At 41.9% G+C, this 26,403-nt stretch overlaps 1 protein-coding gene across 1 annotated transcript in view; it reads right to left on the reverse strand.

Moving 5' to 3' along the window:
* Positions 1 to 26,403, reverse strand: part of tenm4 (teneurin transmembrane protein 4) — a 240,022-nt gene that overhangs the window by 152,089 nt on the left and 61,530 nt on the right. The window contains exons 8-9 of the mRNA XM_078544823.1: positions 20,096 to 20,296; positions 14,718 to 14,903 (exon numbers count right to left, since the gene is read on the reverse strand). Of these exons, the coding sequence (XP_078400949.1) occupies positions 14,718 to 14,903; positions 20,096 to 20,296 (387 nt within the window). The remainder of the gene's footprint in view (positions 1 to 14,717; positions 14,904 to 20,095; positions 20,297 to 26,403) is intronic.

Below are 26,403 nucleotides of genomic sequence, written 5' to 3' on the forward strand. Positions count from 1 at the left end.
GCAACTCATACTCTATAGAAAAGATAACCCTTATTAATATTTTAATGTGACTGATAACCCCATGCTGTATATATACTTTACAGTATGCCCTCCACAGAATTGTCTTTTCAGGAAACAGTCCGAAGTCACTCTCAGCTTCCACAGGTTCATTTTTCCCTGTTCAACTGAGTCATAAAAACCAGCATCTATCAAAAACTGTTTCCTTCAGTCTTCTGAGAATTCCCGAACTGACTTCAGCAGCAAGGCTTACTCCAGTAATTCCTCCTGCCAGCCTCAGCAGGGCGAATTTTCCAGTGACCTTAAATCGCTGCAGGTTCCTTCTCTTTACCCGGAGGACAAGCTTTCACTAGCATTCTCCCTGGTAGATAGCAGAAGGCAGCTTTTCCCTGCTGCTCCCAATGACTGCTGTTGTCTCTCTGTCTCTCTCCCAGACTCTCTCTCTCTGCTCCTGTTCAAAGTCTCGAAGACAGAAAGTCTGCAATAACAAAACATCTGCTTCTGCCCTTGGTTTCAGGTGGTAAACCTGGCACGTACATTTCAACAGAACTCAACATTTTCCATTGGTCTCCATGGTAACCAAGCCACACAAGCATGTGTTGGGCAGAACTCATAGCAGATCACATGACTCTTCATTACTCCTTTTTACCTTAAATTAAAAAGACAGTTTAAAACACAATCGCTTCACAAAACCTCACATTCATAGTAACATGACTTGTCAAAGTGAGTGAGTTCAATCTTCAAATGGCCTATCCTACCAACTGCACCACTAGCCTCATCCCCTGCTCAATTCCAGATGCCCATCATTCACCTACTGACAATCAGTACTCAGCCCTTCAATTCATATGTTATACCCCACCCTCAAACTCTTAGACTGTTGCAAGTCTCACACCCACAACTCACAACTCATATACACTGGCAGCTATTCAACCAATACAGGTACATCACTCAAACATAATGCAGGACACAAAGCTGGCATTTTCTCAGCCCCACTGAGATGGCTTGGGAGGTGGCGGTGTGAGGAACTTTACAAAGATGAATGTTGGGTCATCTGTCTGACGTGTTCCCACCTCCATGCACTTTTTTTTTTAGGTGGACGAGGAGGCTGATGGCAACCTGCCTGGCAGTGGCAAGAACCCAATTAAGGGTGGTAATGAGCCACTTATCAACAACTTTCCATGCTACAAGGGAATATCCCTGGGATGCACAGGCTCCTGCCATGTCAGGAGCCTGGCAATAGATCAGAGTCAATTTCACACCAGGATGTTCGTCCTGAAACTCACTTGAATTTATTTGCCGGTAGTTATTCACAAAGGGGACCTTCCCTCAGGCAGAAGGGTTGCCCCTGCTACTACTTCATGGAGACTAATATCTCTGCTACTGCTTGCCCTTTTTCAATGGTAGCTGCTTCCTTCCCACTGAGGTTGCCTCCATGGTACCACTGCAGCTCCTGCTGATGGCCTGGCATTGCACAGTCTGCAAAGGCAGACGGCGGCCATGTCCACAGGCTGTGCTGATTGGGCCTCCCGATGCCTAACTGGCTGCTGTCCCTAATTGGACGAGGCTCACAAAGGCATCTTCTTAATTGACCACGTCACACCATTTGCTTTCTCGGTTCCTGACCTGGAATTAATCCTGATATTGAGATTGGCACACTAGCACAAAATTCAGCCCAAACTGACACACTTCCCTCTATCTTGCAAGAGAAGGTGGCACATAACAGGAGACAGTGGATAAGAACTGGAGAGGACAAGTAGCCCCAGTGGAGAAGATAGTGCTAGCCAGCATGAGGAAGAGCACCGCTGAACTCATGGCCACTTGTGGCCACTTCTCCCTCATCCCAAAATCTCTACTGACTGAGAAACTGCAGAGAGTGTAAGCGTGTACTTCTTACTTTCTCCTCTTCCCTAACCACAACTCAACCCTGCCCCTTTTTCATTGCAGATACTCAAGAACAGGAACTTTCCTAGTCAGAAGTGGAAGAGAGTGAAGATGAAGAGTCACCATCATTTGGCCTTGCCTGGAGTTACCAGCCCAGAGACTAACACTGTGAATATTTTAGAAGATATGATGGTGGAATCTGCATGTGGTGAAATCCAGGACAATAGTCTGTGGGAGCCAAGGGGTTGGACAGGATAGTGTAGGTGTCAGCTCACCACAGGAAGAGGTCACAGACTAGTTCTGCCACATAGGACTCAGCTGATGACTTTGATAGATCAGCCTTCAGAAGAAGATTGATGGATGTACATAAACCAAATACTTGGTGCACTGGGAAGTGTGCTAGGACTTGTGCTCAATGTCAAGGACTATGGAGGAGTCCAGCATCAACTTGGTGCAGGGCTTTGCACCAATATTTGCACACAGAGTCCAGGCAGAAAGGGGCCATCTATGTTGTAGCCTCCCTTCCTCTTCTTCCAGTTCCTTTTTTCCCTCTTCCTCCTCTTCCTTGTGTTCCAGCTCCTCAGCTTCTCTCATGATGAATGACAGCAAAGGTTGTTCTGTCATAATTGCCAGGTTGTTCAGCAGGCAGCATACTACCACAAACGTTGATGCTCGCACACTGAGTTCCACAGGGTTCTTGCAAAGCTGTCCAGGCAGTGGAAACATTGCGTAAGGACAGTGATGGTAATATCTCTTGAGACAACGTTGTAGGCCTGTTGTTCACATCTGCACGGGTTCCTGACTGGAGACTAGAGCCATGTCATGAAAGATAATCCCTGTCACCAATAGCCAGCTTTTGACTTGTCATGGTGATTTAAATGCAAGTGGCACAGAGACTGCTGCAGGACAAAAAAATTGTGACTGTTGCCAGGATAATGGATGTTCACTTGCCTGATGTGCTGCCTGCAGTTACACCCAAGGTGCACATTGTGAGACTGAAATCCCTTTTAATGAAAATGATGAGGCACGTACAAAACAATGCGTGTGCAGTCAATGGCATTCTGCAGCATGGGGAAGCCTGAAATCCCAGCAACACTTTATGCTCACTCCTCCTGCTTGTGCCTGTCAAGATGGAATTAGAAGAATGTGTTTCCCTTTACATAGAGAGCTTCTGTGACCTCCCTGAGAGAAGTCCACTGCAAAGTGCAATGTGCTGCTTACACCTCCAGCAGAAACCAGAGTGGAGCTAGACACATAAAAACCATGTTCACCATGATGGCCACAGGCAATGCTATTGTTGTCCCGTTTTGAGGCTGCCTTTGTGGCTGCAGCAGTTGATAGACTTCACTCATGATTTCTTGATTGAAATGAATCATTGCTGAAGTAAGAGAATGTGAAGACCTTCTGCAGATATTGCAATCTGCTGAGAGCCATTCTCTTTCTCCCCAATGCCTTCAGCTCCTCTAGCAGCATTTCCTGCCCTCTGGGGCCTCACTTCATTCACCCAGTCATGCCAATTCCTAGAGGAAGCCCTAAAAGGCCACCCATGTCTGGAAGCAACTTCTTTTAGCATAATGTTTTATACGACAAAAAACAAGCCAAACAGACCATCCCCAGTAAAGTATTCAAACTTTAGTCAACTATAGGAAACCTCCAAAACAAGTGCAATTGCATCAGCAGCCAGAAGGTATAATTTAACACCTAACCTGTAAGTGCTTCATGATCCATTTCAATAGAGCTGCATGGGGCGGAGGAGCTCCTTTATTCCATTTAACACTGTGTTCAGCAATGCAAGGTGAAGACAGGGTGTTCTCAAGAGTGTGGAATTGCAAAATGGCAGCGGTAGCTTCAAATCACAGTTGCACACTCGCCTGCAGCATCATCTTGCTGCGCTACATATCGCTGGTGGTCATTTGTAATGTGTGCAAACTCTTTTACCAATTTGGAGTCCTGCACACTTCCCATTGGAAACGTGTATGCAAATCTCGGATCCCACTTTTGACTCTTGGCTGACCGCATAGTTCCTACCAAATGGGTGCTACATGGTCCAGTTTAATCCCCAAACTCTTGGAGATGCAACATATCTGCTAAAAGCCTCTAACGACTACTGTTAAGAACAAAACATATACAATTTTATTTTTCTAATATGTTACATTGTTTTGCAGGTTTGGTATAATTTTCATTCATCAACAAACTATTCACAAAAATATTAAGCAGATATACAGCTAACAGACTGAATAGTTCTTTTGAGTAGCAACAAGCAGAATTCAATATCACAATAGTGTTATAATACCGAAGATTTTATTTTAAGGAATGTAGTTATGTATGCTTCTCTAATTTTGTTCAGACATCAACCAATATAGCTAGGGATAAAAAAAATCAAAAAAAGAAAAGGCTGGAGTACACAACAGGATGGGAAGCATCTATAAAAAGAGAGAATGAGTGAATACTTCAGGGTCAAACCTTCCAACAGAACTGGAAAATCTGATAATCTCTATATTCTTTTATCATTTTTCAGACTCTGGAACAGTAGTTTTGCTTGTCAATGAAGAGTATAAGAGGTTGAAAAAATTGACCAACAGCAAGCTCAACAAACAATTTTGCAAATCACGTAGTTTATGAAATTGCCCTTGATGGTTTATATAACCACATACAGGTTTCACAATTTGTGAAATTCTTCACCATCAGCTCAAAATTTTATTGGGTTTGTACAATTTTGATCTTGGATTAAGTACAAATGCTGAAGAAAGAGCTTACGTTTAGCAGAACTCCTAAAGCCTGAGGCAAGTGGGATGGACAAACAATCCTCCAGCTCAATTTTAATTTGTTCGGATGTTACATACATGAATCTATTATAATTGTTGAGCCACACATAAAAATATCCTCACACTGGACACCTGCATACTTTGGTAGGCTTCAATATCAGCCTATGAAGGTACTCAAACTTTCAAACATAGCAGCATGGGCTGTATCTCTCTGCAATGTAATTATTTTTAAATGTTTGCCTATTTCTTCCTGATCTCATACTTTAGATGCTTGAGTTTCTTAAACTTTGGCAGGAGAGTAGTACAGTCAAAATCTATGGGTATATTTGTAGCTACTTCTCTCCTTTAAGGAACCCAGGTAAGCCCTAAGGAAGAGATTGAGTAGAAAATTAATTCACAATGGATTAAAATATCGGGTCAATAGGATAATGGTCCAGTTCATTAGCAATTGCAATTCTCTGAAATATTATCAAAAAGTAGATCTGAAGTACAGTATCTACAGCAACAGACAATCAACTTATAACCACTGCAGGCCAATGAAAAAAACCTAAGCGGACTACATCAGACTGATAAAGAAGTATTATAACAGTGACAGAATTAGAAATTCCAAAAGAGGAACTTTAAATCACATAATGAACAGTTTACTGAAGACACAGGAATGAAAACCATACCTTTCACTACCTTATCCAGATAGTGAGCTTGAGAGATAAAACAGAAAGGGCATTCAGGAAAGGTTGAAATGAACATTTCCACTAGCTAAGAGACATTAGAGGTTAATCAATTATTACAAAACAAAAAAGAAAGGACATATATATCAGGAAAACAATGACAAGAAACAACAAAGCTTTCATGGTGATAAAACGGTTTGTGCCATTTTCTTCTGAGGCGGCATTGCGTTATCTTCATTGCTGTTTTTGCATTTTCCACGATAGTAAAAATATAAATGGGACCTCCAGGTAGAGCCTACAATACTGTGATGACATTTCTCTGCCATGAAAACTTCACCCAACACAAAATGTCCAACTAGATAAAACTGAGATACAGGCTATCCAACTCCCCAAGCACAAACTATTGAGATCAATGATGATACAAAGTATTTTCACAACGTGAGAAACACTTGAAAGTGCTTGTGGCAAAGGTAACGGAGGTAATACAGGGCTACAGGGATAAAGCCGGGGAATGGGACTGACTGGAATGCTCTATGGAGAGCCAGCATAGAATTGATGGCCTGAAAGGCCTCCTTCCGTGTCGCAATGGCTCTGTAGATCTATGACAATGATTTGGAGTGGACCTGTGTACATGTAGGAAATCTGAATAACATGCGCAAGTCACAAATATCCTTATTATACATGGCTTTCCAGGAGGCTCTAAATATTAAACTTGCTTGCCCAACAGTATTTTTCTTTTTAACTCTGAATCTTTTTAGAAAAATAAAATTCTTCTTTACTTTTGTTTAAAGCACATTTTTGAAATCACCAAGGAACTGTGTTAGATCCATCTCTGATGGTGAAGCTGAAGGAACAAGCAATACTTCTGTTTAAGACAGGGGTTCCCAAACTGTGTGGGGTTGTGAGCTCTCCCTCCTTCAAGGCAACAATGCTGAGACTTTGGCAGGCCAGCCCTGGACTCATTGGTTGCTTGCCATCAAACAGCGAGGGGCAGATGGTGATCCCAAAATGCTCTCTGATCTCAGAAAACTCTTTCAGCAGTGAGTACCGAAGGGGCCCAGGATATTTGTATGCAGACAGAGGCAGGCAAGTATAACTCAGTGTATATCAGTGATAGATGCTGTGTGGGACAAACTGGGAGCCGTGCAGCTGAGCGGGGAAGGTGAGTGCCGGCTTCAAACTTTACTGTGCTTCTGCTTCTGTTGTACAGGCTCCTTATTCCAGGCTGGTGACTGCTTCGCTGGCACCAGCAACTAGACCAAAAGAGGTGGTGGGGAGTGAGGGAGTAAGGGGGTGGGGGTAGTGGTAGGCGGGGGATGGTGGTGGAAGAGGGGCTGATTACTGTGTGTTGGGGGTAGAGGCGCTGATGACTGTGTGGGTAGGGGTTGGGGGAGAGGCGCTTCACTGAGTCTTCTGTCACTGGGGAATATGGATAACTTGACTGAAAACTATATATGCACATAAAATATTAACCTTTTACAAAGTATTTAAAAAACACAGATTTTCATATTTATATGTGAACTTTAATAATTTCATACTGAATGTTATGGTGCTGCTTTCTTGCTGCTTTGGTTTTGCTGATATCAGGGGTCACATTAATTTTCAAGTGCTAAAATGGGGTCAGATTGGAAAACAGTTTGGGTAGCACTGATTTAAGGTGCATGGTGATTGTGGATGATCACTTACATATATGATGGAAGATTGTGGAGAGATTAGTAGATGAGGTCAAGGATCTCGAAGCTGATTGACAGGAACATTGGAAGTCAGCGGGGGCTCTATATCGATGGACATGATAATTAGACAGGGAGAAAGCACATTGCATGGAGTTCTGGAATAGCTTATGTTTTTGAATGGTGGAAACAGAAAGACAACGACGAGTCACAAGTGGTTCACATTAAAGTTTTGTTACGAAGTCCCAGTAGCATAGTAAATGATCCTCTAGATAAGGGTGATCATAACATGATAGAATTTCACATTCAGTTTAAAGGTGAGATTTGAAACTGGTGTCTTCAACTTAAATAAAGGTTATTACAAAGGTATGAAGACAAATTTTCCTACAGTGAACTGGGAAAATAGGTTAGAAGGTATGATGGTAGATAAGCAGTGGCAGTAATTTAAGGAGACACTTCATATCACTTAACAAAGATATATTCCATTAAGAAGGAAAGACTGTACAAAAATTATGTACTATCTTTGGCTAACCAAGGAAGTTAAGCAACAAATTGAAAGAAAAGGCATACAATGCTGCAAAGATTAATGGTAGGCCAGAAGATTGGGAAATTTTAGAAACCAGCAATGGATAACTAAAAACATAATAAAGAGGAAAAATTAGAACATGAGAGTGAATTAGGAAGAAATATTCCATCACACTCCTGACTTGTGCCTTGTAGATGGTGGACAGGCTTTAGGGAGTCAGGAGGTGAGTCACTCACTTCAGGATTCCTAGCCTCTGACCTGCTCTTGTAGCCGCAGTACTTATATGGCTAGTCCACCACCAGGATGTTGATAGCAGGGGATTCAGTGATGGTAATGCTATTGAATGTCAAGGGGCGATGGTTAGATTCTCTCTTGCTGGAGATGGTCATTGCCTGGCACATGTGTGATGCGAATGTTACTTGCCACTTGTCAGCACAAGCCTGGATATTTTCCAGGTCTTGCTGGACACGGACTGCTTCAGTATCTGAGGAGTCGCGAATGGTGCTGAACATTGTGCAATCATCAGCAAGCATCCTCACTTCTGACCTTATGATGGAAGGAAGGTCATTGATGAAGCAGCTGAAGATAGTTGGGCCTAGGGCACTACCCTGAGGAACTCCTACAGTGATGTCTTGGAACTGAGATGATTGACCTCCAACAACCACAACTATCTTCCTTTGCGCTAGGTATGATCCAACCAGCGGAGAATTTTCCCCCAATTCCCATTGACTCCTGTTTTGCTAGGGCTCCTTGATGCCACAATCGGTCAAATGCTGCCTTGATAAGGTGCCACATAACAGGTTACTTTACAAGATAAGATTTCATGCTGTTGGGTGGAATATATTGGTCTGGATAGAGGATTGGTTAGATGAACAGGAAACAGTGGGGATGAATGGGTAATTTTCAGGTTGGCAAACTCTAACTTGTGGAATGCCACAGGAATCAGTGCTGGAGCTTCAATAGCTACAATCTATATTAATGATTTGGGTGAAGGGGACAAGTGTACTATAGCCAAATTTATTGAGGATACAGAACGACTTCACTACGGGCCTCCACTGCATCCAGTAGGTGTTTGAGGGAAGTGTCGCTAAATTAGAGGGCAGCATGTTTTCTCCCTTTGGCAGCCATGACTTGGCAGCAGCTTACGATGCCTTAGAGGGTGCTAGCTCTGTGCAGGGGTGCCCGATTACTGAAGGCCTGAGGGGTTGGCGGGGCAGGCGAATCAGAGGCCGCCCTGCAAGTGATCTGGGGTATTTCCCAGGAATGCATTAATAACGAGATGGGGCATGGCGGGAATTGAATGATACGACGCGAAAACCCGCCAATTCAGCTGGCGGGTAAAATGTTCTCTTTAACTCATTTTGTGCAAATCTGGGACAATTCCATCCTAAAATGGACAGATTTTTGATCTGCAAGGGTGTCGAGGATTATGGGAGGTAGGCAGGAAATTGGAGATAAGGTGACAATCAGATCAGCCATGATTTTATTGAATGGTGGAGCAGGCTTGAGGGGCCAAATAGCATACACCTGCTCCTATTTCTTATATTCCTACATAGCAATGATTTAAAAATACAGATTGTACCAATATATTTCACCAAAGAACAATAAATTCAGTGTCAGAAGAAACAAAATCAAACATTTGGTTAAGGTTTTTAAAGCACTACATATCTCACCCGAATTTCAAGGGCAGAATTTTCCGGTTGGCGTGCGGGGGTGGGCCTGACACGCTGAAACGTAAATTGATGTGCGATGACGTCGGGCGTGAGTCCCGACATCGTCGTGCGCCATCACAATATTTTGTTCAGCACAAGCCTGCTGAAATGTAAACGGCCTATTAAGGCATTAAGAAATCAGTTGAGCCACTTGTGAACGCTGTCTGTCCAACCTTAAGGTTGGCGGGCAGGTGAAAAGCCCAAGTGTCGTTCGCGTTTTTCAGGAAACCTCATCCACGAGCGGGATAAGGTTTCCTGAAGCTTTTATTAGATAAATAAATAAATTTCCACAAATATAAAAACATGTCCCCATTCATGTGACACATGAGGGGGCATGAGGGGACATGTTTAAATAAACTTTTAAATCATTTCTTTCATTATTTTAATATCCATTCAATCTCCAAGGCAGCTCTGTGCCGCAGGGAGATTGCTGCGCTCTTAATTGGCCTGCCCGCGTAAAATGGCAGCACAGAGTTGTTTGTGGGCGGTGATCAGCTCCGTGCCCGCCCAGCCCGCTCGCCATAGGAAAACTCCTGGCCTAAGTCACTTTTCCAAATTGCCAGAAAGATCCCATCAATCTAGGGGAGAAATACTCAAAACGTCTAATGGAAAATTAGCCTTTAGGTCGAGGATGTTGGAATATAAAGGGAGGAATTTTTGCTTCAGCTGTACTTGAGTTGTGTGTTCAGTTCTTGGCACCCAATATCACAAAAGATATTTTGGACTTGGAGTGGGAACAGCAAAATTCACCGGAATCATACTGGTGCTTAAAGGTTAAATTGTAAGGACAGAGTGCATAATTTAGCTTATATTGCACAACAAAAACAGAATTACCTGGAAAAACTCAGCAGGTCTGGCAGCATCGGCGGAGAAGAAAAGAGTTGACGTTTCGAGTCCTCATGACCCTTCAACAGAACTGAGTAATATTAGGAGAGGGGTGAAATATAAGCTGGTTTAAGGTGGGGGGGTGGGGGGAGAGAAGTTGGGAAGGGGTGGTTGTAGGGACAAGCAAGCAGTGATAGGAGCAGATAATCAAAAGATGTCGCAGACAAAGGAACAAAAAGGTGTTGAAGGTGGTGATATTATCTAAACAAATGTGCTAATTAAGAATGGATGGCAGGACACTCAAGGTACAGCTCTAGTGGGGATGGGGTGGAGAGACTGACAGGGCATTAAAGGTATAGATTTAAAAATAATGGAAATAGGTAGGAAAAGAAAAATCTATATAAATTATTGGAAAAAACAAAAGGGAGGGGGAAGAAATGGAAAGGGGGTGGGGATGGAGGAGGGAGTTCAAGATCTAAAGTTGTTGAATTCAATATTCAGTCCGGAAGGCTGTAAAGTGCCTAGTCGGAAGATGAGGTGCTCTTCCTCCAGTTTGCGTTGGGCTTCACTGGAACAATGCAGCAAGCCAAGGACAGACATGTGGGCAAGACAGCAGGGTGGGGTGTTAAAATGGCAAGCGACAGGGAGGTTTGGGTCTTTCTTGCGGACAGACCGCAGGTGTTCTGCAAAGCGGTCGCCCAGTTTACGTTTGGTCTCTCCAATGTAGAGGAGACCGCATTGGGAGCAGCGAATGCAGTAGACTAAGTTAGGGGAAATGCAAGTGAAATGCTGCTTCACTTGAAAGGAGTGTTTGGGCCCTTGGACGGTGAGGAGAGAGGAAGTGAAGGGGCAGGTGTTGCATCTTCTGCGTGGGCATGGGGAGGTGCCATAGGTGGGGGTTGAGGAGTAGGGGGTGATGGAGGAGTGGACCAGGGTGTCCCAAAGGGAACGATCCCTACGGAATGCCGCCGGGGGGGGGGGGTGAAGGGAAGATGTGTTTGGTGGTGGCATCATGCTGGAGTTGGCGGAAATGGCGGAGGATGATCCTTTGAATGCGGAGGCTGGTGGGGTGATAAGTGAGGACAAGGGGGACCCTATCATGTTTCTGGGAGGGAGGAGAAGGCGTGAGGGTGGATGCACGGGAGATGGGTCGGACACGGTTGAGGGCCCTGTCAATGACCGTGGGTGGAAAACCTCGGTTAAGGAAGAAGGAGGACATGTCAGAGGAACTGTTTTTGAAGGTAACATCATCAGAACAGATGCGACGGAGGCGAAGGAACTGAGAGAATGGGATGGAGTCCTTACAGGAAGCGGGGTGTGAGGAGCTGTAGTCGAGGTAGCTGTGGGAGTCGGTAGGCTTGTAATGGATATTGGTGGACAGTCTATCACCAGAAATTGAGACAGAGAGGTCAAGGCTTATATTGCTGTGTTCAGAAGGTTTAAGGGTGATCTAATGGTTTTTAAAATGATAAAGGGATTTAGAATAGAGAAACTATTTACTCTGGTAGGGAATGCGTACGAAGGGGACTAATCTTAAAATTAAAGTTCTATCACTTGGAAATGAAATTAGGAAATACTTCTTCACACAATTTTTATGGAAATCCCGAATTCTCTCCCCTAAAATGCTCTGGTTGCTTGGTCAACTGAATTTTCCAAAATTGAAATTGATAAGAGTTTTATTGAATAAGAGTTATGGAGCACAGGTGGATAAAGTCAATTAAGGTACAGATTGTCTATGATCTAATTCAAGGTGGAACAGGCTCGAGGGCTGAGTGGCCTACTCCAATCCCCATGTCCCTCCAATGTAATTAAGGATATCAAAACAGGAACAGAACACACCCAAGTAACATCTAGATTAGGCATTTGCACATCAAAAAGAAATCCCAATCGATAATATTTGGTATTTTTTGAATTTTCTAAGTATCGTGGCTTTTGTTCCCTCAGCATCAGAATCACTGATTATATAATAATGCGTTTAATTTTTAACTAAGATGGAATTTGAAAAGAAAAAGACCCAGAAACCTTGGGCTGTATTTTACAGCCACAAATTAAGTGGGCTGCCATCTCCATGTACACAAATTTTGGCATGATGACGCCGGGGCAGCAATCCGACGTCATCACATCAGTCTCCGATATTACGGAAGGCAAGTAGGCGAGGAAGTTGGGAACCCATCGGCCATTTTTAAATAGCCACTTGAGAAGCTATTGAGCTTGTTAATGACCCAATTGTATGCAATTTTTTGTTGCCTACTCCATCTTTCAGGCATAGGATGGGAAAAAATTTGGGAGTGCTTTACACCTGGTATGAGTAGGTGGCCAAGGGCGAAAGAACAGGCCTGCCAATAAGGCCATGGCTGAATGTAACTGTAGGCCAGGATTTTCCAGCCCCATTGTGGCGGGACCTGCCGCGGGAGAGTTGGCGGCCTAGCCAAAAGTCCGTTGTCTTTTGTACGATCCTGGCGTTGGGCGGGGCCAGAAAATCCCGCCTGTAGAGTCTGTTGTTGAAGGTGGTACCATTGGTATGTTATTTTGACTTCATTTAGCCATTGTTTTGAGCCTACCATAAGAAAAACGTAGAGACTGAGAGGATAGAGAGCCTTTATCAGCTTTCTGTTCACAGCTTAACCCCTCTCCCACCTGACATCCCTGACCTGATGCCAGTTTGGGCTTGAAGCATCACCCCCCCCCCCCCCCCACCACCACCCCACCTCCTGCACTGCTAATTGGCTGCCTTCCTGCTGGGCAGCTGCCAATTGGCCATCGGACATCGGATTTTTGATTTGCCCTGCTGAGACAGCAGGGGGGCGGGGCGGGTGGGAACAGGCAGACCACTCACTTTCTGTTCCGCCTCCCTCACCCCTCTGAAAACTGTAAAATCCAGCCCCTTCTTTTGAACTCCATTCTGCCTAAATATCTAACTCTGTAATCCATTCAGTTTTTTTTAAAAGAGATTTTATCATGCCAGTAACAGTTCTTGTTATTAGAAGAACATTTTATGTATAGATTGAAATAAGATAATATACAAATAATCAACACTAAAAATAAATGATCTGCTCCTCTTAAAATCTCTACATGTTAAACAGTTAAGCAACAAGATGCACCTGAATGTTACTGTAAAGTGGAACAGCCCGTCTTACAATAATCTTAATAGATTAATGTTTTCAGATTTAAACATCACCATTAGTTTTCATTTTACATTTCATTTACGCAGAATCAACATTTAGAGGAGAAACACAAGCAAATGCTTCAGAAATGTGACTCATTTACGCCCATTTGTAAAGCAAGTCACGTATTGACACAGTCAGAACAAGGGATAAAGAAAACATCCATGCAAAGACTAAAACACAAATAGAAAGTAGCAATTTTGCTAGCCAGTTAGAGGGTGACAATGAGACTAAATATTTTTTCATTATTTTGTTTTTTACCAGAAATATTACTTACCTCTGGTAGAGTTATTCCTACTTTTCATTAAAATACTATTGGCTAAAGATCGAGACAAATGCTAATCAGAAGAAGCCATGTGCCTCTCCTTGGAAAGTATCCAGGTTCATCTTTTGTTATGTCATATGATTCAATTGTGATAAATTTCCCATTCACTTAGGAATTGTGAAGCATTTCAACAGTAACATTAAACAAATCAGAAGTCATAGATTTTTTCCGAGGAGAGCAGAGGAGGTCAAAAGATGGCCACAAAGTAATTCCAAGGACATAATAAGGTAAACATTAATAGATTATTTTACCAAAGCTTGTATTATATCAGGAGAATATTACTTACAATAACTGTAAGAAGATAGGTAAAATAACTGAAAGGTTGTTGAGAATTTTCACGGCAGCAAACTGTTATAATGGAACACAATGGTGCAGAGGTAACATGGGACAGATGGTGCACATGTGGAATAAAGTGACATTTAACATCATGTAAATAACTTCATTGCAATCTTTGTTTAACGGAAGACACACTGCTAATCCTCATTAGAATGTTATTTGTTAAAGCTGCAAAATTTCATATGTTCATGCGTTGCAAATGTACCTAATACAACACAGATTGTCAACACCAATGTTTGACGAATATATTATTTTTGAAGCTAAGATCCTGTAACGAAATTAAACTGAGATGCATGTTTGCTCTCTATGTTCCTAGATCCTACAGATTAGAGTCAGGTACTGATTGCATGGAGTGCAGTGTTTAAACGGAATAGATACTGTCCTATAGGGAAAACTAGCTTCAAAATTCCCTCCAAAAATTAATATATCAATAAAATTGACTAAGTTTTAATTTTAAATAATCAATTCAGATCTAAATTAATCTAAAATACAGTAATTTTGAAGAAACATATGGGAAACTCTTGCTTTTACTGACATTTTAAGCTTCCCTGATATCTGTACTGGTCAAGGCCTCACCATTAATAATGCATTTGCTTATTAGAATTAAAACATACTGTCTTTTTACAAATTTTGAACTACAGAGTGATAGAAGGGACTTCCTGTACTGCAAGCCACAAAGTAAATCCAACAATGAAATGGTCAAAGTGTTCCCATCTCTTTTGCTCAAAAGGACACTTACTCATTCACAAATGAAAATTCACAACAGAAGTTTAAAATCCCATTAAACTGACATCTCATGCTAGACTAAGTAGCACAAATAGATTAAACATGCTTTTCTTAAGTCCTACCGATGGTGCAGTGCTCTCCATTCCACCCAGGGCTGCATTCACACTTGCCATCCTTACAAGTCCCATGCTCACTGCAGCGTGGGTGACATGCTCGTTGATCACAGATACTGCCCATCCAGCCTTCGTCACAGCGACAGGTGCCTCCAATGCAGATTCCATGGCCGCTACAGTCTATCGCACAAATCTCTGTGGGAGACACAGGCAAATCTCTGTATTATTGTCAAAGAAGTAACAGTTCAGTGCCCAGGTCAAGCAGGAATAAAGGGAATTTTTACACTCTTAGCTGTTAATTCCTTTCAACAGTAAGGATTTAATAAGAAGATTACAATAAAATAGGGATTACAGAGGCCATCCTTAAATGGTCCACCTATTTTTCTTACAAGCTCATGATAACTGCTGTTTCTTCTCTGTTCTTTTGTGAAAAAGGGTAGCTGAGATTCTACAGGAAATGTATGAAATATCACATTTAATTAAAAACTTGTCAGTAGTAGCTTCAAACAAAACAGATGGGAAGAAAATTGAGACCTGATTAAAACACAATTGTATACAAATGCTACTCAGAGGAATGGTCTGAGAAATTGTTGGCTGTTCAATATTGTTGTGTATAATAAAGTCAGAGCCAACTTAAAAAACAAATCCTTAAAAGCCTTCAGCTTTTCCACTTTGAGCTTTTTTTGATTCAGAAGATAATAACAATGATAAACTAAACATTTTTCACTTCAAGACATTGCAAATATTTCAACAAGTATGCATACTTATAAAATGAGATCCCAGTGTAATGGGATTTTCTTACACTTATTTGCATTTACTTGGGTTTCAGCAAAACTGACGATATTAGCCACATGCTCATAGAATCATAGCATACATGAAATTCTTCTCTGCTATTTTTAATGAACCATTGACCCACTAAACCAACAGATTAACAGCCTTATTAAAAACATTTGCAAAGGATTTTTACATCACATTTTACTGCCTGCTTCTTATAACAACAGTGTTGACTTGTTTATTTGAAGTAGGTTAATGCTTCAATAAAATGCAGGCAGTTTTATCAAATATTATGAGTCAAAATTAAAAAGGCAGATCCTATTAGTGATTCAACACTTGAAATAATAAAATCCAAAGAACACTCTCAGTTGGTTAAAATTTCAAACTATATCTCATTCCAAAATAAAAACGCTATTCAAATGCTCAGTCAAAACACAATGGACAGGATTTTCTCCCCGTCGGGGACGAAGCTGAAGTGTGGGCCTGCGGAGGCATGCCTCTGATCAGTGCCTCCGATTGGGGGTGCGCCGCCATTTTATGTGGGCGGGCCAATTAAGGCCCGCCCAATGTGACGTCTGCAAGGAAGTGCTATGCTCTTCCTATGCAGGCAGGGGGGAATCCCTAAACCTGAGAGTGCGCTCTTTCGCGCATGCACACAAAAGAGTGCACTCATCTCCTTGAGGCTATGTGCTGCCTCAGGGAGATCTTCACTACAGTAAAAAATATTTTAAAAAAATTCCTTGACACTGTCACGAGTTGGGAAATGTCCATAACTTTTTTAAAAACTTTAATAAAATTTTTAAAAACCTACATAAAACCTCATCCTGCCTGTGGATGAGGTTTCAAGCTTTTTCTAATTCCTGTCGGGGCTCCTGGCCTGCCCGCCAACCTTAGGGTTGGACGGGCAGATCCATTAATTGCTTCAATGACTCTGTCAATGGTCTCAATTGGCCATTGACAGGTCGGCGGGTGCACAGCTGATTTTGCTGCTCCCCCGCCTACCTGAAAATTTAAATGGGGTGGGGTGACATCGGGAGTTCCGCCCAACATCATCGTGCGTCATTTTACGTGTTGGTGAGTGGGCCCCGCCCCCAGCTCGCCGACAGGAAAATCCTGCCCCATGTGTAGCTTGCACCTTCCATATAGCCATCCTGAAATAAAAGATTAAACAGATCAAATATTAATATTAACAAATATTGATATTAAATGATCAAATTTTACCTATAGAACTACTTGGTTTTATGTTTTGGTTACATCTGCACTTAGGTTTTAAAAAATATTTAATTATGGAATTATTACTGCTATGATGCAGATGAATTGCATCAACTGGTTGAGTATTGATTATTTGAATGATATAAACGTACGTGATTTAGTCAGTTGCAGGCTTCCAGTAATCTGACACAGTAAAAAGCCCCACAAATTATTACCTGTTTATTAAGGTACAATCTAAAGTTATGATTGGTATTAATGAAACCGGTTATGTAGAGAATTGAAGGTATTAGGCAAACCCTTCAAAGTTTGGAGCTAAAAAAGAGAATGTACAATAGGAAATATTGGAATACAGAACAGAATTCCTGTGTGAGCAAAAACTTGGCAGTCACATATATTAAGTTGTTAATCTTTGTGAAGATCTTACTGCCAAGGCTGACAAACCAATGGCATGTTGACTAAGTATTAAATAAAAAGCTTTCTAAATTATTGAAGTAAAATCTCGGCAGGTATATTCACACAAGTTGGATATTCAAATGGTTTCCTAAAAGCTCCTTGTTTATATAAAAATCCACAGAGAGAAGTTAAAATCTAAAAGATTTACTTTAATTATTGAGGCGATAAGTTAATTTTCTTAGTGGGATGGGCAGAGATCCAGACTAAGAATGGTAAAGATTAACATGCTGCTGGACATGACAGAGGGATTCAGAATTTCTCCAGTTTTAATTTTTTGTGAGATGCAAAGAAAACACATGAAATGTACAGGAGCATGAAGGTGATTACTTTCGAAAACAGGATTTTGAAACTCAAAGACAGGACGCACATCATTCCCACTTATTCACTTCTTCGTGTAGCTCTTTGCTAAAGCTATTCCAAAAACATAGATTCAACCAAATGGAGGGTTTCAAGCTAGCAGTGTTAAATGTTTTGCCGTCTATTAAGCAGTGAAAAAGGAGATCTCATTGATCATTACATAGGCTTAAAAACAGAGGGAGGTTTACTAAGTTTCAGTTTACAGCCTCTCACAGCTATGTTCCTGTCGTAATTATTGTTTTGGGGAACGTAGGGCTGTAGCTTTAAGAATAATCTTGTGTTGTAAAATCATATGATCTGTGTAAACCAGTGTATTGGCTGTTCAGGGAACCTTCTTTAATTATGGAGTTTGATGCACATGTGTAGTTGCTGCTGCTGTCTTGTAAATAAATTTAAATGTTTCCACTAAGAAAAGTTGTCTGAAAATCAACTCTATAATAGTTCCATATATTAGTTTTCATCTCTTTTCTTGTCATCAAACTGCTGTCTCCCTGTTCAACAACTCAGGGGATTAATTTTCCCATATTCAATTCAAAATATGAATATCTCTATAGAAACCATATAATATACTATATAATATAGATATAGTCCTTTCAACACTATAATGATAGTATCCTTGAGTTATTACGGCAAGATCACCAGATCTTAAGAATGTACAGCAGAAAGCTCAAGAGGAATAAAATGAAACAAAAATTGAATTCTAACAAGTCTTAAAAGCATTAAAAGAAGTTTGGTTTTCAATTTTGAAATGATTGAGTATATGAAAATGAACAATGTTTGACAAAGCTTATTTGCTGCAATAAGTTTGGTGTACCAATGCACTGTGTTAATAACCTACGTCCACAGTTCCTGATCAGTGATTTCTCCACCTTAATCTGATCATTTTGGGAAGAATGTGCGTCGGGTCAAGCACTTGCCAGCAGGGAAGGAAGAAAATTTGTCGTGCAGGTCAACTAGTGCCAGTCTAAAAGTACAACAGCTGGCTGCAAGACAGTAATGCAAAGTTGGAGTAAAGATCCTACTTTCCTTCTCAGCTGTGAAATGGTGGGTCCTGAAAAGGAAGGGGGCAAGCAATTTAAAAATTAGGGTTGTCGGGGGTAGGCTGGAACATACATAGAACTATGGAGATAAATTTTCAATTAGTACCCCATGCAAAGTATCATGCAATGGAAGTAAATAGTAAGAACTTGAGCAGGTGGGCAATATATCCAATTTGCAATCCATGCCATTTTTCATCCATTCATTTTAATGCATAATGCTGAGTTACTACTGCTGCAGTCCCAACAGTGGTCCCTGCTCCCGGTGGCACTGCTAGGGCCAGAGAGTTGCCGGCCATTTGATTGACTTGGAGGTGGGATTTCCTCCCCAATGGGGATGGAAGTTTCACTTCAAACCAATTGATGGCTCAATGGCCGTTAAATAGCTGTGGGGTGAGGTGGCCAAGTGGGAGCGGGCTCGGCCCGGACATTTATGCCAGAGGGTGGGGATCTAGCCCCCAGCGTAAAAATCAGCCCATAGTTTATCTACATGGTAATTAAACCATGTAATAATCCTTACATTTATCTGAACTTTGAGTTTCGTAAAAATGAAACCATAAGGGCCGATTTCCCAACCAGGTACTCTCATCGAGGAGCAATGTTGCAAAATCATGGACTCACTGCTGGTCATTTTAACCTAACCTGCTTCGGCCAGCAGCAAACTAACAGGATGTGAGTGGCTACCTATTTTACATCTTTTTCAATTTCACTCTTCACTGAAGCCAGTTAAAAATAAAATTGGATAGGCAATGAATCAGGTTGCCTATCAGATCCTATCAGTTTCCTGCTGGCTGGGTTAAGTTAAATAACCTCATTGTCCTTGCTTTTAGGTCTGTTTAATTGATTGGGTGGAAAATTAGGAGGTAAAGCCTACAATTTCCTGATCAGCACTCTCAGCATGGGCCATTCCTCGCTGGGAGTTCCAGATTCGGGATTCAGCGCTATAGTATATTGAAAGAAAGGGTAACTTAATGATATGTTAAAATTGTATCCAAATATTTAGGAGACAGAGATGCATTTGATATGTAAATGCTGCATATACAGGAAGAAGACAAATATTTAGAATGAAGCTTAAGATATGCTACAGCAGATCTTCTGAGAGGAATTGTTTAAACACACCACAATTATTTACATGTGGGTCCTGTGCTCAAGTAATAATGATAGAAAGAAGAAGTGTAAGATTCATTTGCGTAGCTGTAGAAACCAAGGAATAAAGAAAATGGGAATTCTTAAGACAAAAGTGGCTTTCTCTTATGGGATGTGGCAGTTAGAAATTAAATAATTATTGTATCTCATTTGCTTTCCAAAAAATTAGCTTGAAGGTTTAATAATTAGAAACAGTTTTAAACTTGATATCAATACTTCCAAGTTCCTCCTTAAATTAATAAGAAATGAGTATCAGGAACCCTGGTGACACTGTGCTGCAGACATCACTAAGGTACGAGGAACGTGTTACAATGGCTATAACCACTGTTTGATTCCATCACAACAAAGCTGTGGGCAATTGTACAATTGTGTCCCTAATTTAAAAGTTGTAATACTTGAGTGTATTACCTGTGGAACAATCATGGCCTGTCCAGGTAAGGTCACAGTTACAGGTCTTTGAATCTGGTTGGAACGACCCATGCCCTGAACACTGGTCTGCACAAGCTGTTCTTGGAGTCTCGCAGTTTGATCCACCCCAGCCAGTGGCACAATGGCATTCTCCACGAACACATATTCCTCGTCCAGAACATGTTGGGTCTAAGCAGTCCACTGAAAAATAATAAAACACCAACCAGTTTAAGAATCTCAAGTCTATTATATTCAAACTTTTATTTCAGACCATATCAGTTAAATGACACATACAGAAAGTCTTGTCTTATTGCCACATAAAACCACTCGGGGTCATAAACGCATCAGTTATTACCACAATTTCATTGAAAAAATATTTACTTGAACCACAGTCTCAGTTATAGGGACACTCAGAGGTCACAAGACTCTCTGCCCCCAGCAACTGTGTTCAATATGAGTGGTTAATTTGAGTTGCATTAGATCTGAAAGCTTTCAGATCCTGCACAGCATCAAGTGCCTCGAGGAAATTGTGCTTTACTGAAAACAAGGGCACAAAGTAAACTAGCAAGAAATATCAAATGGAATGTGGCTAAATTAGTAAGAAACAAAAAAAAAGCAGACTATAAAAGGAAAAGAATAGCAAAAGTAAACATGGGACCCTTAGCAGTTGAAACAAGGGAAATTATAATGAGGAATAAGGAACTGGCAGAGGTATTTCATAAAGATATACAAAACACAAAGACATAACAGAAATAGTGTGGAACCAAGGGTCAAATGAGAGCGAGAAACTCAAAGTAATTAATGTCAGAAAAGAAAAATTACTGGAGAAATGAATGGGATTAAAAGCTGACAAATCCTCTGACTTACATCCTAGGGTTCAAACAGAGAAGGCTGCAGAGACAGTGGATATATTACAAACATAGGAATTAGGAGGAGTAAACCATTCGGCCCCTCGAACCTACCCTGCCATTCAATAAGATCATGGCTGATCTGACTGTGACTGTTCCTTTCTACCCTCATACCCTTTCACTCCCTTGTCAATGAAGAATCTATCTAACCCAGCCTTTAAGCTATTCAATGACCCTGCCTCCACTGCTCTCTGGGGGAAAAAAAAGTGTTCCACAGACTCACGACCCTCTGAGAAAAAATTCTCATCTCCGTCTTAAATGGGAGGCTCCTTATTTTTAAACTGTGTACCCTGGTTCCAGTCTCTTACCAGGGAAAACAGCACTCACCCTATGAAGTTCCCTCAGGATTTTATATATTTCAATAAGGTCGCCTCCCATTCTTCTAAACTCCAATGGATACAGGTCCAACCTGTCCAACCTTTCCTTATAGAAAAACCCGCTCATCCCAGGAATCAGTTAAGTGAACCTTCTCTGAATTGTTTCAAATGCAATTATGTCTTTTCCTAAATAATGGGACCAAATCTGTACACAGTACAGATGTGTACTGTACTCTAGATGTGGTCTCACCTATACGCTACACAATTGTAGCAAAACATCCCTACTATCGTATTCCATTCCCCTTGCAATAAATACAAATATTCCATTTACTTTCCTTCTCACTGGTTGTAGCTGCATACCAAGTTATTGTGATTTATGTACCAAGACCCCAGATCCCTCTGTAACTCAGAGTTCTGCAATCTCTTAATATTTAAATAATATATTGCTTTTCTATTCTTCCTGTCAGAATGGACACGTTCACATTTTCCCACATTACACTCCATCTGCCAAATTTTTGCCCACTCACTTAACCTATCAATATCCGTTTGTAGACTCTTTACCTCCTCATGATGACTTACTTTCGCACCTATCCTGATATTGGAAAATTTAGTTGTCATACATTTCGTCCCTTCAACCAAGTCATTGATGTAGATTATAAATAGTTGAGTCCCCAGTACTGATCCCTGTAGCATTCCATTAGTTACAGCTTGCCAACCCATTTATCCCTACTCACTGCTTCCTGTTAGCTAACCAATTCTTTATCCATGATAATATGTTACACCTTACACCATGAAGTCTTATTTTGTGTAGTAACCTCTGATGTAATACCTTATCAAATGACTTTTGGAAATCCAAGCACACCACATCCACAGGCTTCCCTTTATCCATCTTGCTTGTTACTTCCTCAAAGAACTCTACTAAATTAGTCAAACATAATTTCCCTTTCACAAAACCAGGGCAGAATCATCCTCGAATTGTACTAAGTGTGGTAGCAGGCATGAAAAATGACTTTTTACCCACGCAATGGCGGGTTTTTGCGCCATATCATTCTATTGATTATGCAGCCATAGGAAACATGCCATCTTGTTGGCGGGTGGCCTTTGAATCGTCCGCCATGCTGTTACCTCACCGTTTCCTCACTCCGGGTGCATATCTAAACTGCAGCCTCGCACACAGTTCTCAATGTTTGCAGCCCAGGACTGCTCCAATGAAGACATGGCCCTGAAAGCCATGAAGGGCTCAGTGACTCATCACTGGAATGCCTATTCGGGGCCTGCCATGATGTCTTCCACCTGTGCTCTGGCTGCAGGAGGTCCAGCAATCTCACCACTCCAGCTTGGGAGGCTGTGGCAGTGGTGGTCCATGCTAACTGCACAGAAGAGGTTGGCCATCCAGTGCAGAAAGAGGATGAATGGTTTCTTCTGTGCCGTCAGGGTAAAGCAGCCATCTCATCACTCTAAGCTCACACACTGAAGACCATCACATATTCACTGGCATCTCACTCACTGCCAGCTCAAGGAACATCACCATTCACTCTCTCAGACACACCCTCACATCTCCATCTGGCCTCATCTCCTCTGGAGACTGCCTCCTCAGCCCTCACCATCTTGTGGCCACTTGCACAGGTCAACATGTGCCCCCACACACACCCTGGGATACCCCCCACCTTCCCCAGTACAGCCCTTGCCGGCAGCCTCCTCCCTTGCCTGAGGCCACTTCTCCCGCTTCTCCAAGCAAGTCCTAGCCCAGCAGCTGTTGAAAAGCCAACCCCGCCTTACGGCTGGTCTGATAGGTAGGTACCTGCCCGTGAGCTCCCGGAAAAGTGATATGGTGCTGCCTGCGAAGCCTGGTGCTGAGAACCGTGAGTACTGCCCGAAGCAAGGCAGGCAAACAAACCTCGAAGTCCCAAGCGAAGTGCAGGTCACCAGGTGCACGTTGCTCATGTACAGTTGTGAAACACACTGGCGTGCAATCACACTGAGGTGTGCGGATGATCCAGCGTGAGGAGATGATCCCAGCAAGCAGGGTTTATAATGAGAGCGGTGGGAAACGCGGCCCACATTGACAGGTGGAATGGATGATCGCAGACTGGTTTTAAGATGATGTGAAACCGATATTTTGCGACCTCCCGATATTTTCTGCTCCTGCTCACAATGAGGCCTGCCGCAAGCGGGAGCGGATGATTCTGCTGCATGTTGACTCTGCCTGATTTCACTATGATTTTCTCAGTATCTTGCTATAATCTCCTTAATAATGGATTCTAGCAATTTTCCAATGACAGATGTTAGACTATATAGCTTATTGTTGCCTGCTTTCTGTCTCCCTCCTTTCTTGAAGTCAAGGTGTTACATTTGCTATTTCCCAATCCGCTGGGACTTACGCAGAAACGAATGAACTTTGGAAGATTATAACCAATGCCTCTACTATCTCTGTAGTCACTTATTTTAAGACCCTAGGATGCAGGTCATCAGGTCCTGGGGACTTGTCAGCCTTTAGGTCTAAATATTTTCCCAGTACCTTTTCCCTGCTGATGGTAATTGTTTTAAGCTCCTCCCCCATTTTGCCTCTTGATTTTCAATTATCTTTGGGGAGCTTTTTAAGTCTTCTACAGTTAAGACAGACATGAAATGCCTGTTCAACACTTCCGCCATTTCCTTGTTTTCCATTATTAATTCCCAGATTCACTCTCTAGAGGGCCAACATTCACTTTAGTTACTCTTTCCGATTTAAGAACCTGCAGAATTTGATAAGGTATCACACAAAGGTTATTGCACATGATAAGGTCTTTTGGATTGGGGATAATGTATAAACACAGACAGAGGACTGGATAAATGACAGCAAACAGAGAGTAAGAATAAACGGGCCATTTTTCAGGTTGTTAGGCTGTTACGAGTGGGGTGTCACAAAGCTCAGTGTTGGGGCCTCAGCTACTTACAATAAATAATTATGACTTAAATGCATCTCCAACTGCTGCCTTCCCTAATTTGATTTCCAGAATTGGAATAAATTGTTGGAATTTTGCTGCAAAGATCAACCAAGGTTTTGACCAGAAACTGAACTGGACTAGCTATATAAATAGTGTGGCTACAAGAGTAGGTCAGAGGCTAGGAATACTGCAGTGACTCACCTCCTGATTCCCCAAAGCCTGTCCACCATCTACAAGGCACATGTCAGGAGTGTGATGGAATACTTTCCACTTGCCTGGATGACTACAGCTCCCACAACACTCAAGAAGCTTGACACCATCCAGGCCAAAGCAGCCCATTTGATTGGCACCCCATTGACAAACATTCACTCCCTCCACCACTGACATACAGTGGCAGCGGTGTGTACCATCTACAAAATGCACTGCAGAAACTCACCAAGACTCCTTTGGAAGCACTTCCAAACCCATGACCACTATCAGCTAGAAGGACACGGCAACAGATACATGGGAATACCAGCACCTGGAAGTTCCCCTCCAAGGCACTCACCATCCTGACTTGGAAATATATCGCCGTTCCTTCACTGTCCCTGGGTCAAAATCCTGGAACTCCCTTCTAACAGTACTGTGGGTGTACCTACATCACAGGGACTGCAGTGGTTCAAGAAGGCAGCTCACCACCACCTTCTCAAGAGCAATTAGGGATTGACAATAGGTGCTGGCCTAGTCAGCAAAGCCATCAAATGAATTTAAAAAACTCTCTGAAGGGATTTGTTGAAGCAATATCTAAGTTTGCTGACAATGCAAAGCTATGTGAGAAAGGAGGGAGAGCCAGGCCACGCACGAAAGAACGTTTCAATAAAAAAATTAATAAATACAATAATAATTTAATGAAACGAGTCACATGAGATGGGACATGTTTTTAATTTCAAAATAAAGTTTTCATTTAATTTCTTTTAGCTTTAGGAAACCTCATCCCACTCGTAAATGAGGTTTCCTAAAAAATGTAAAGGCCACTTGGCCTCTTCGCCCACCCGCCAACCCTTAGTTTGGACAAGCAGTGTAAATTTCAAGTTAATTAGCTCGTTAATGGCCTTAATAGGCTTTTCAATGATCAGCGGGCGCGCAGCCACCGAACAAAACGTCGTGTGAGTGCGTGATGACATCGGGATGCACGCCTGATGTCATTGTGCGTCATTTCATGCACGTGCGTGTCGGGCACATCCACTGTAAAATTCTGGCCCTGGAGTAGTGTGTACAGTTTTGGTTTCCATATCTAAGGTAGGATATACTTAAGTTAGAAGTGGTGCAAAAAAGGTTCACTAGATTTATCCCTGGGGTAAGAGGATTGTCCTAGGAGGAGAGATTCAGTAGAATTGGCGTATACACTCTGGAATTTACAAGAATGAAAGGTGTTGTCATGGAAGCATACAAGATTCGAGAAGGTTTTGTTAATATTGGAAACCTGTTACAATGAAGTGTATGCTTTAGTTTGTAAGTGAGGACGGCAGTTGCTAATTGGGGGAAGATTAGAGAATTAATCGTAAGCATATAAGAACTGGTTTACACGGATGTAGGGAGAGGAAAAGGGGAGTCTGTGATTGTGCTCTGTGGTTTTGTGAATAAACCCGTGTTAAGGAAAAGGCTGGCTCTAGACTTGTCCTTTACTCAAAGTATGAACAATGACTTGAACAAGCATGACAGTGTAGATACTGAGAATCTGTGTCCCCTGGCTGGAGAGTCTAGAACTAAGGGGCATTGTCTCAGGATAAGGGGTCAGCCATTCAGGACCGAGATGAGGGGAAATTTCTTCAATGAAAGGGTTGTGAATCTTTAGAATTCTCGACCTCAGAACTGTGGATTCTCAGTTGTTGAATGTATACAAGGCTGATATCGATTTTTGGGCTCGAGAAGACCCAGGTATATAGAGATCAAGCAGGATTATGGATTTGAGGTTGGAGATCACCCATAATCTTATTGAATGGCAGGGTTGCTTGAGGGGATGTATGATCTGCTCATCTCCTGATTTCTTATATTCTTATATATAATTGAAAACTTCTCCAGGGAAAGTCCTTGCACAGGAAACAATATATGAAGAGCATCAATACTCTAGTTACCTTGCAGTATCTAATGGAAAGCAACTCTGGGTATTCACAGTT

The sequence above is a fragment of the Cetorhinus maximus genome, chromosome 7 (genome assembly GCF_964194155.1).
Source record: "Cetorhinus maximus chromosome 7, sCetMax3.hap1.1, whole genome shotgun sequence".
Lineage (NCBI taxonomy): Eukaryota > Metazoa > Chordata > Chondrichthyes > Lamniformes > Cetorhinidae > Cetorhinus > Cetorhinus maximus.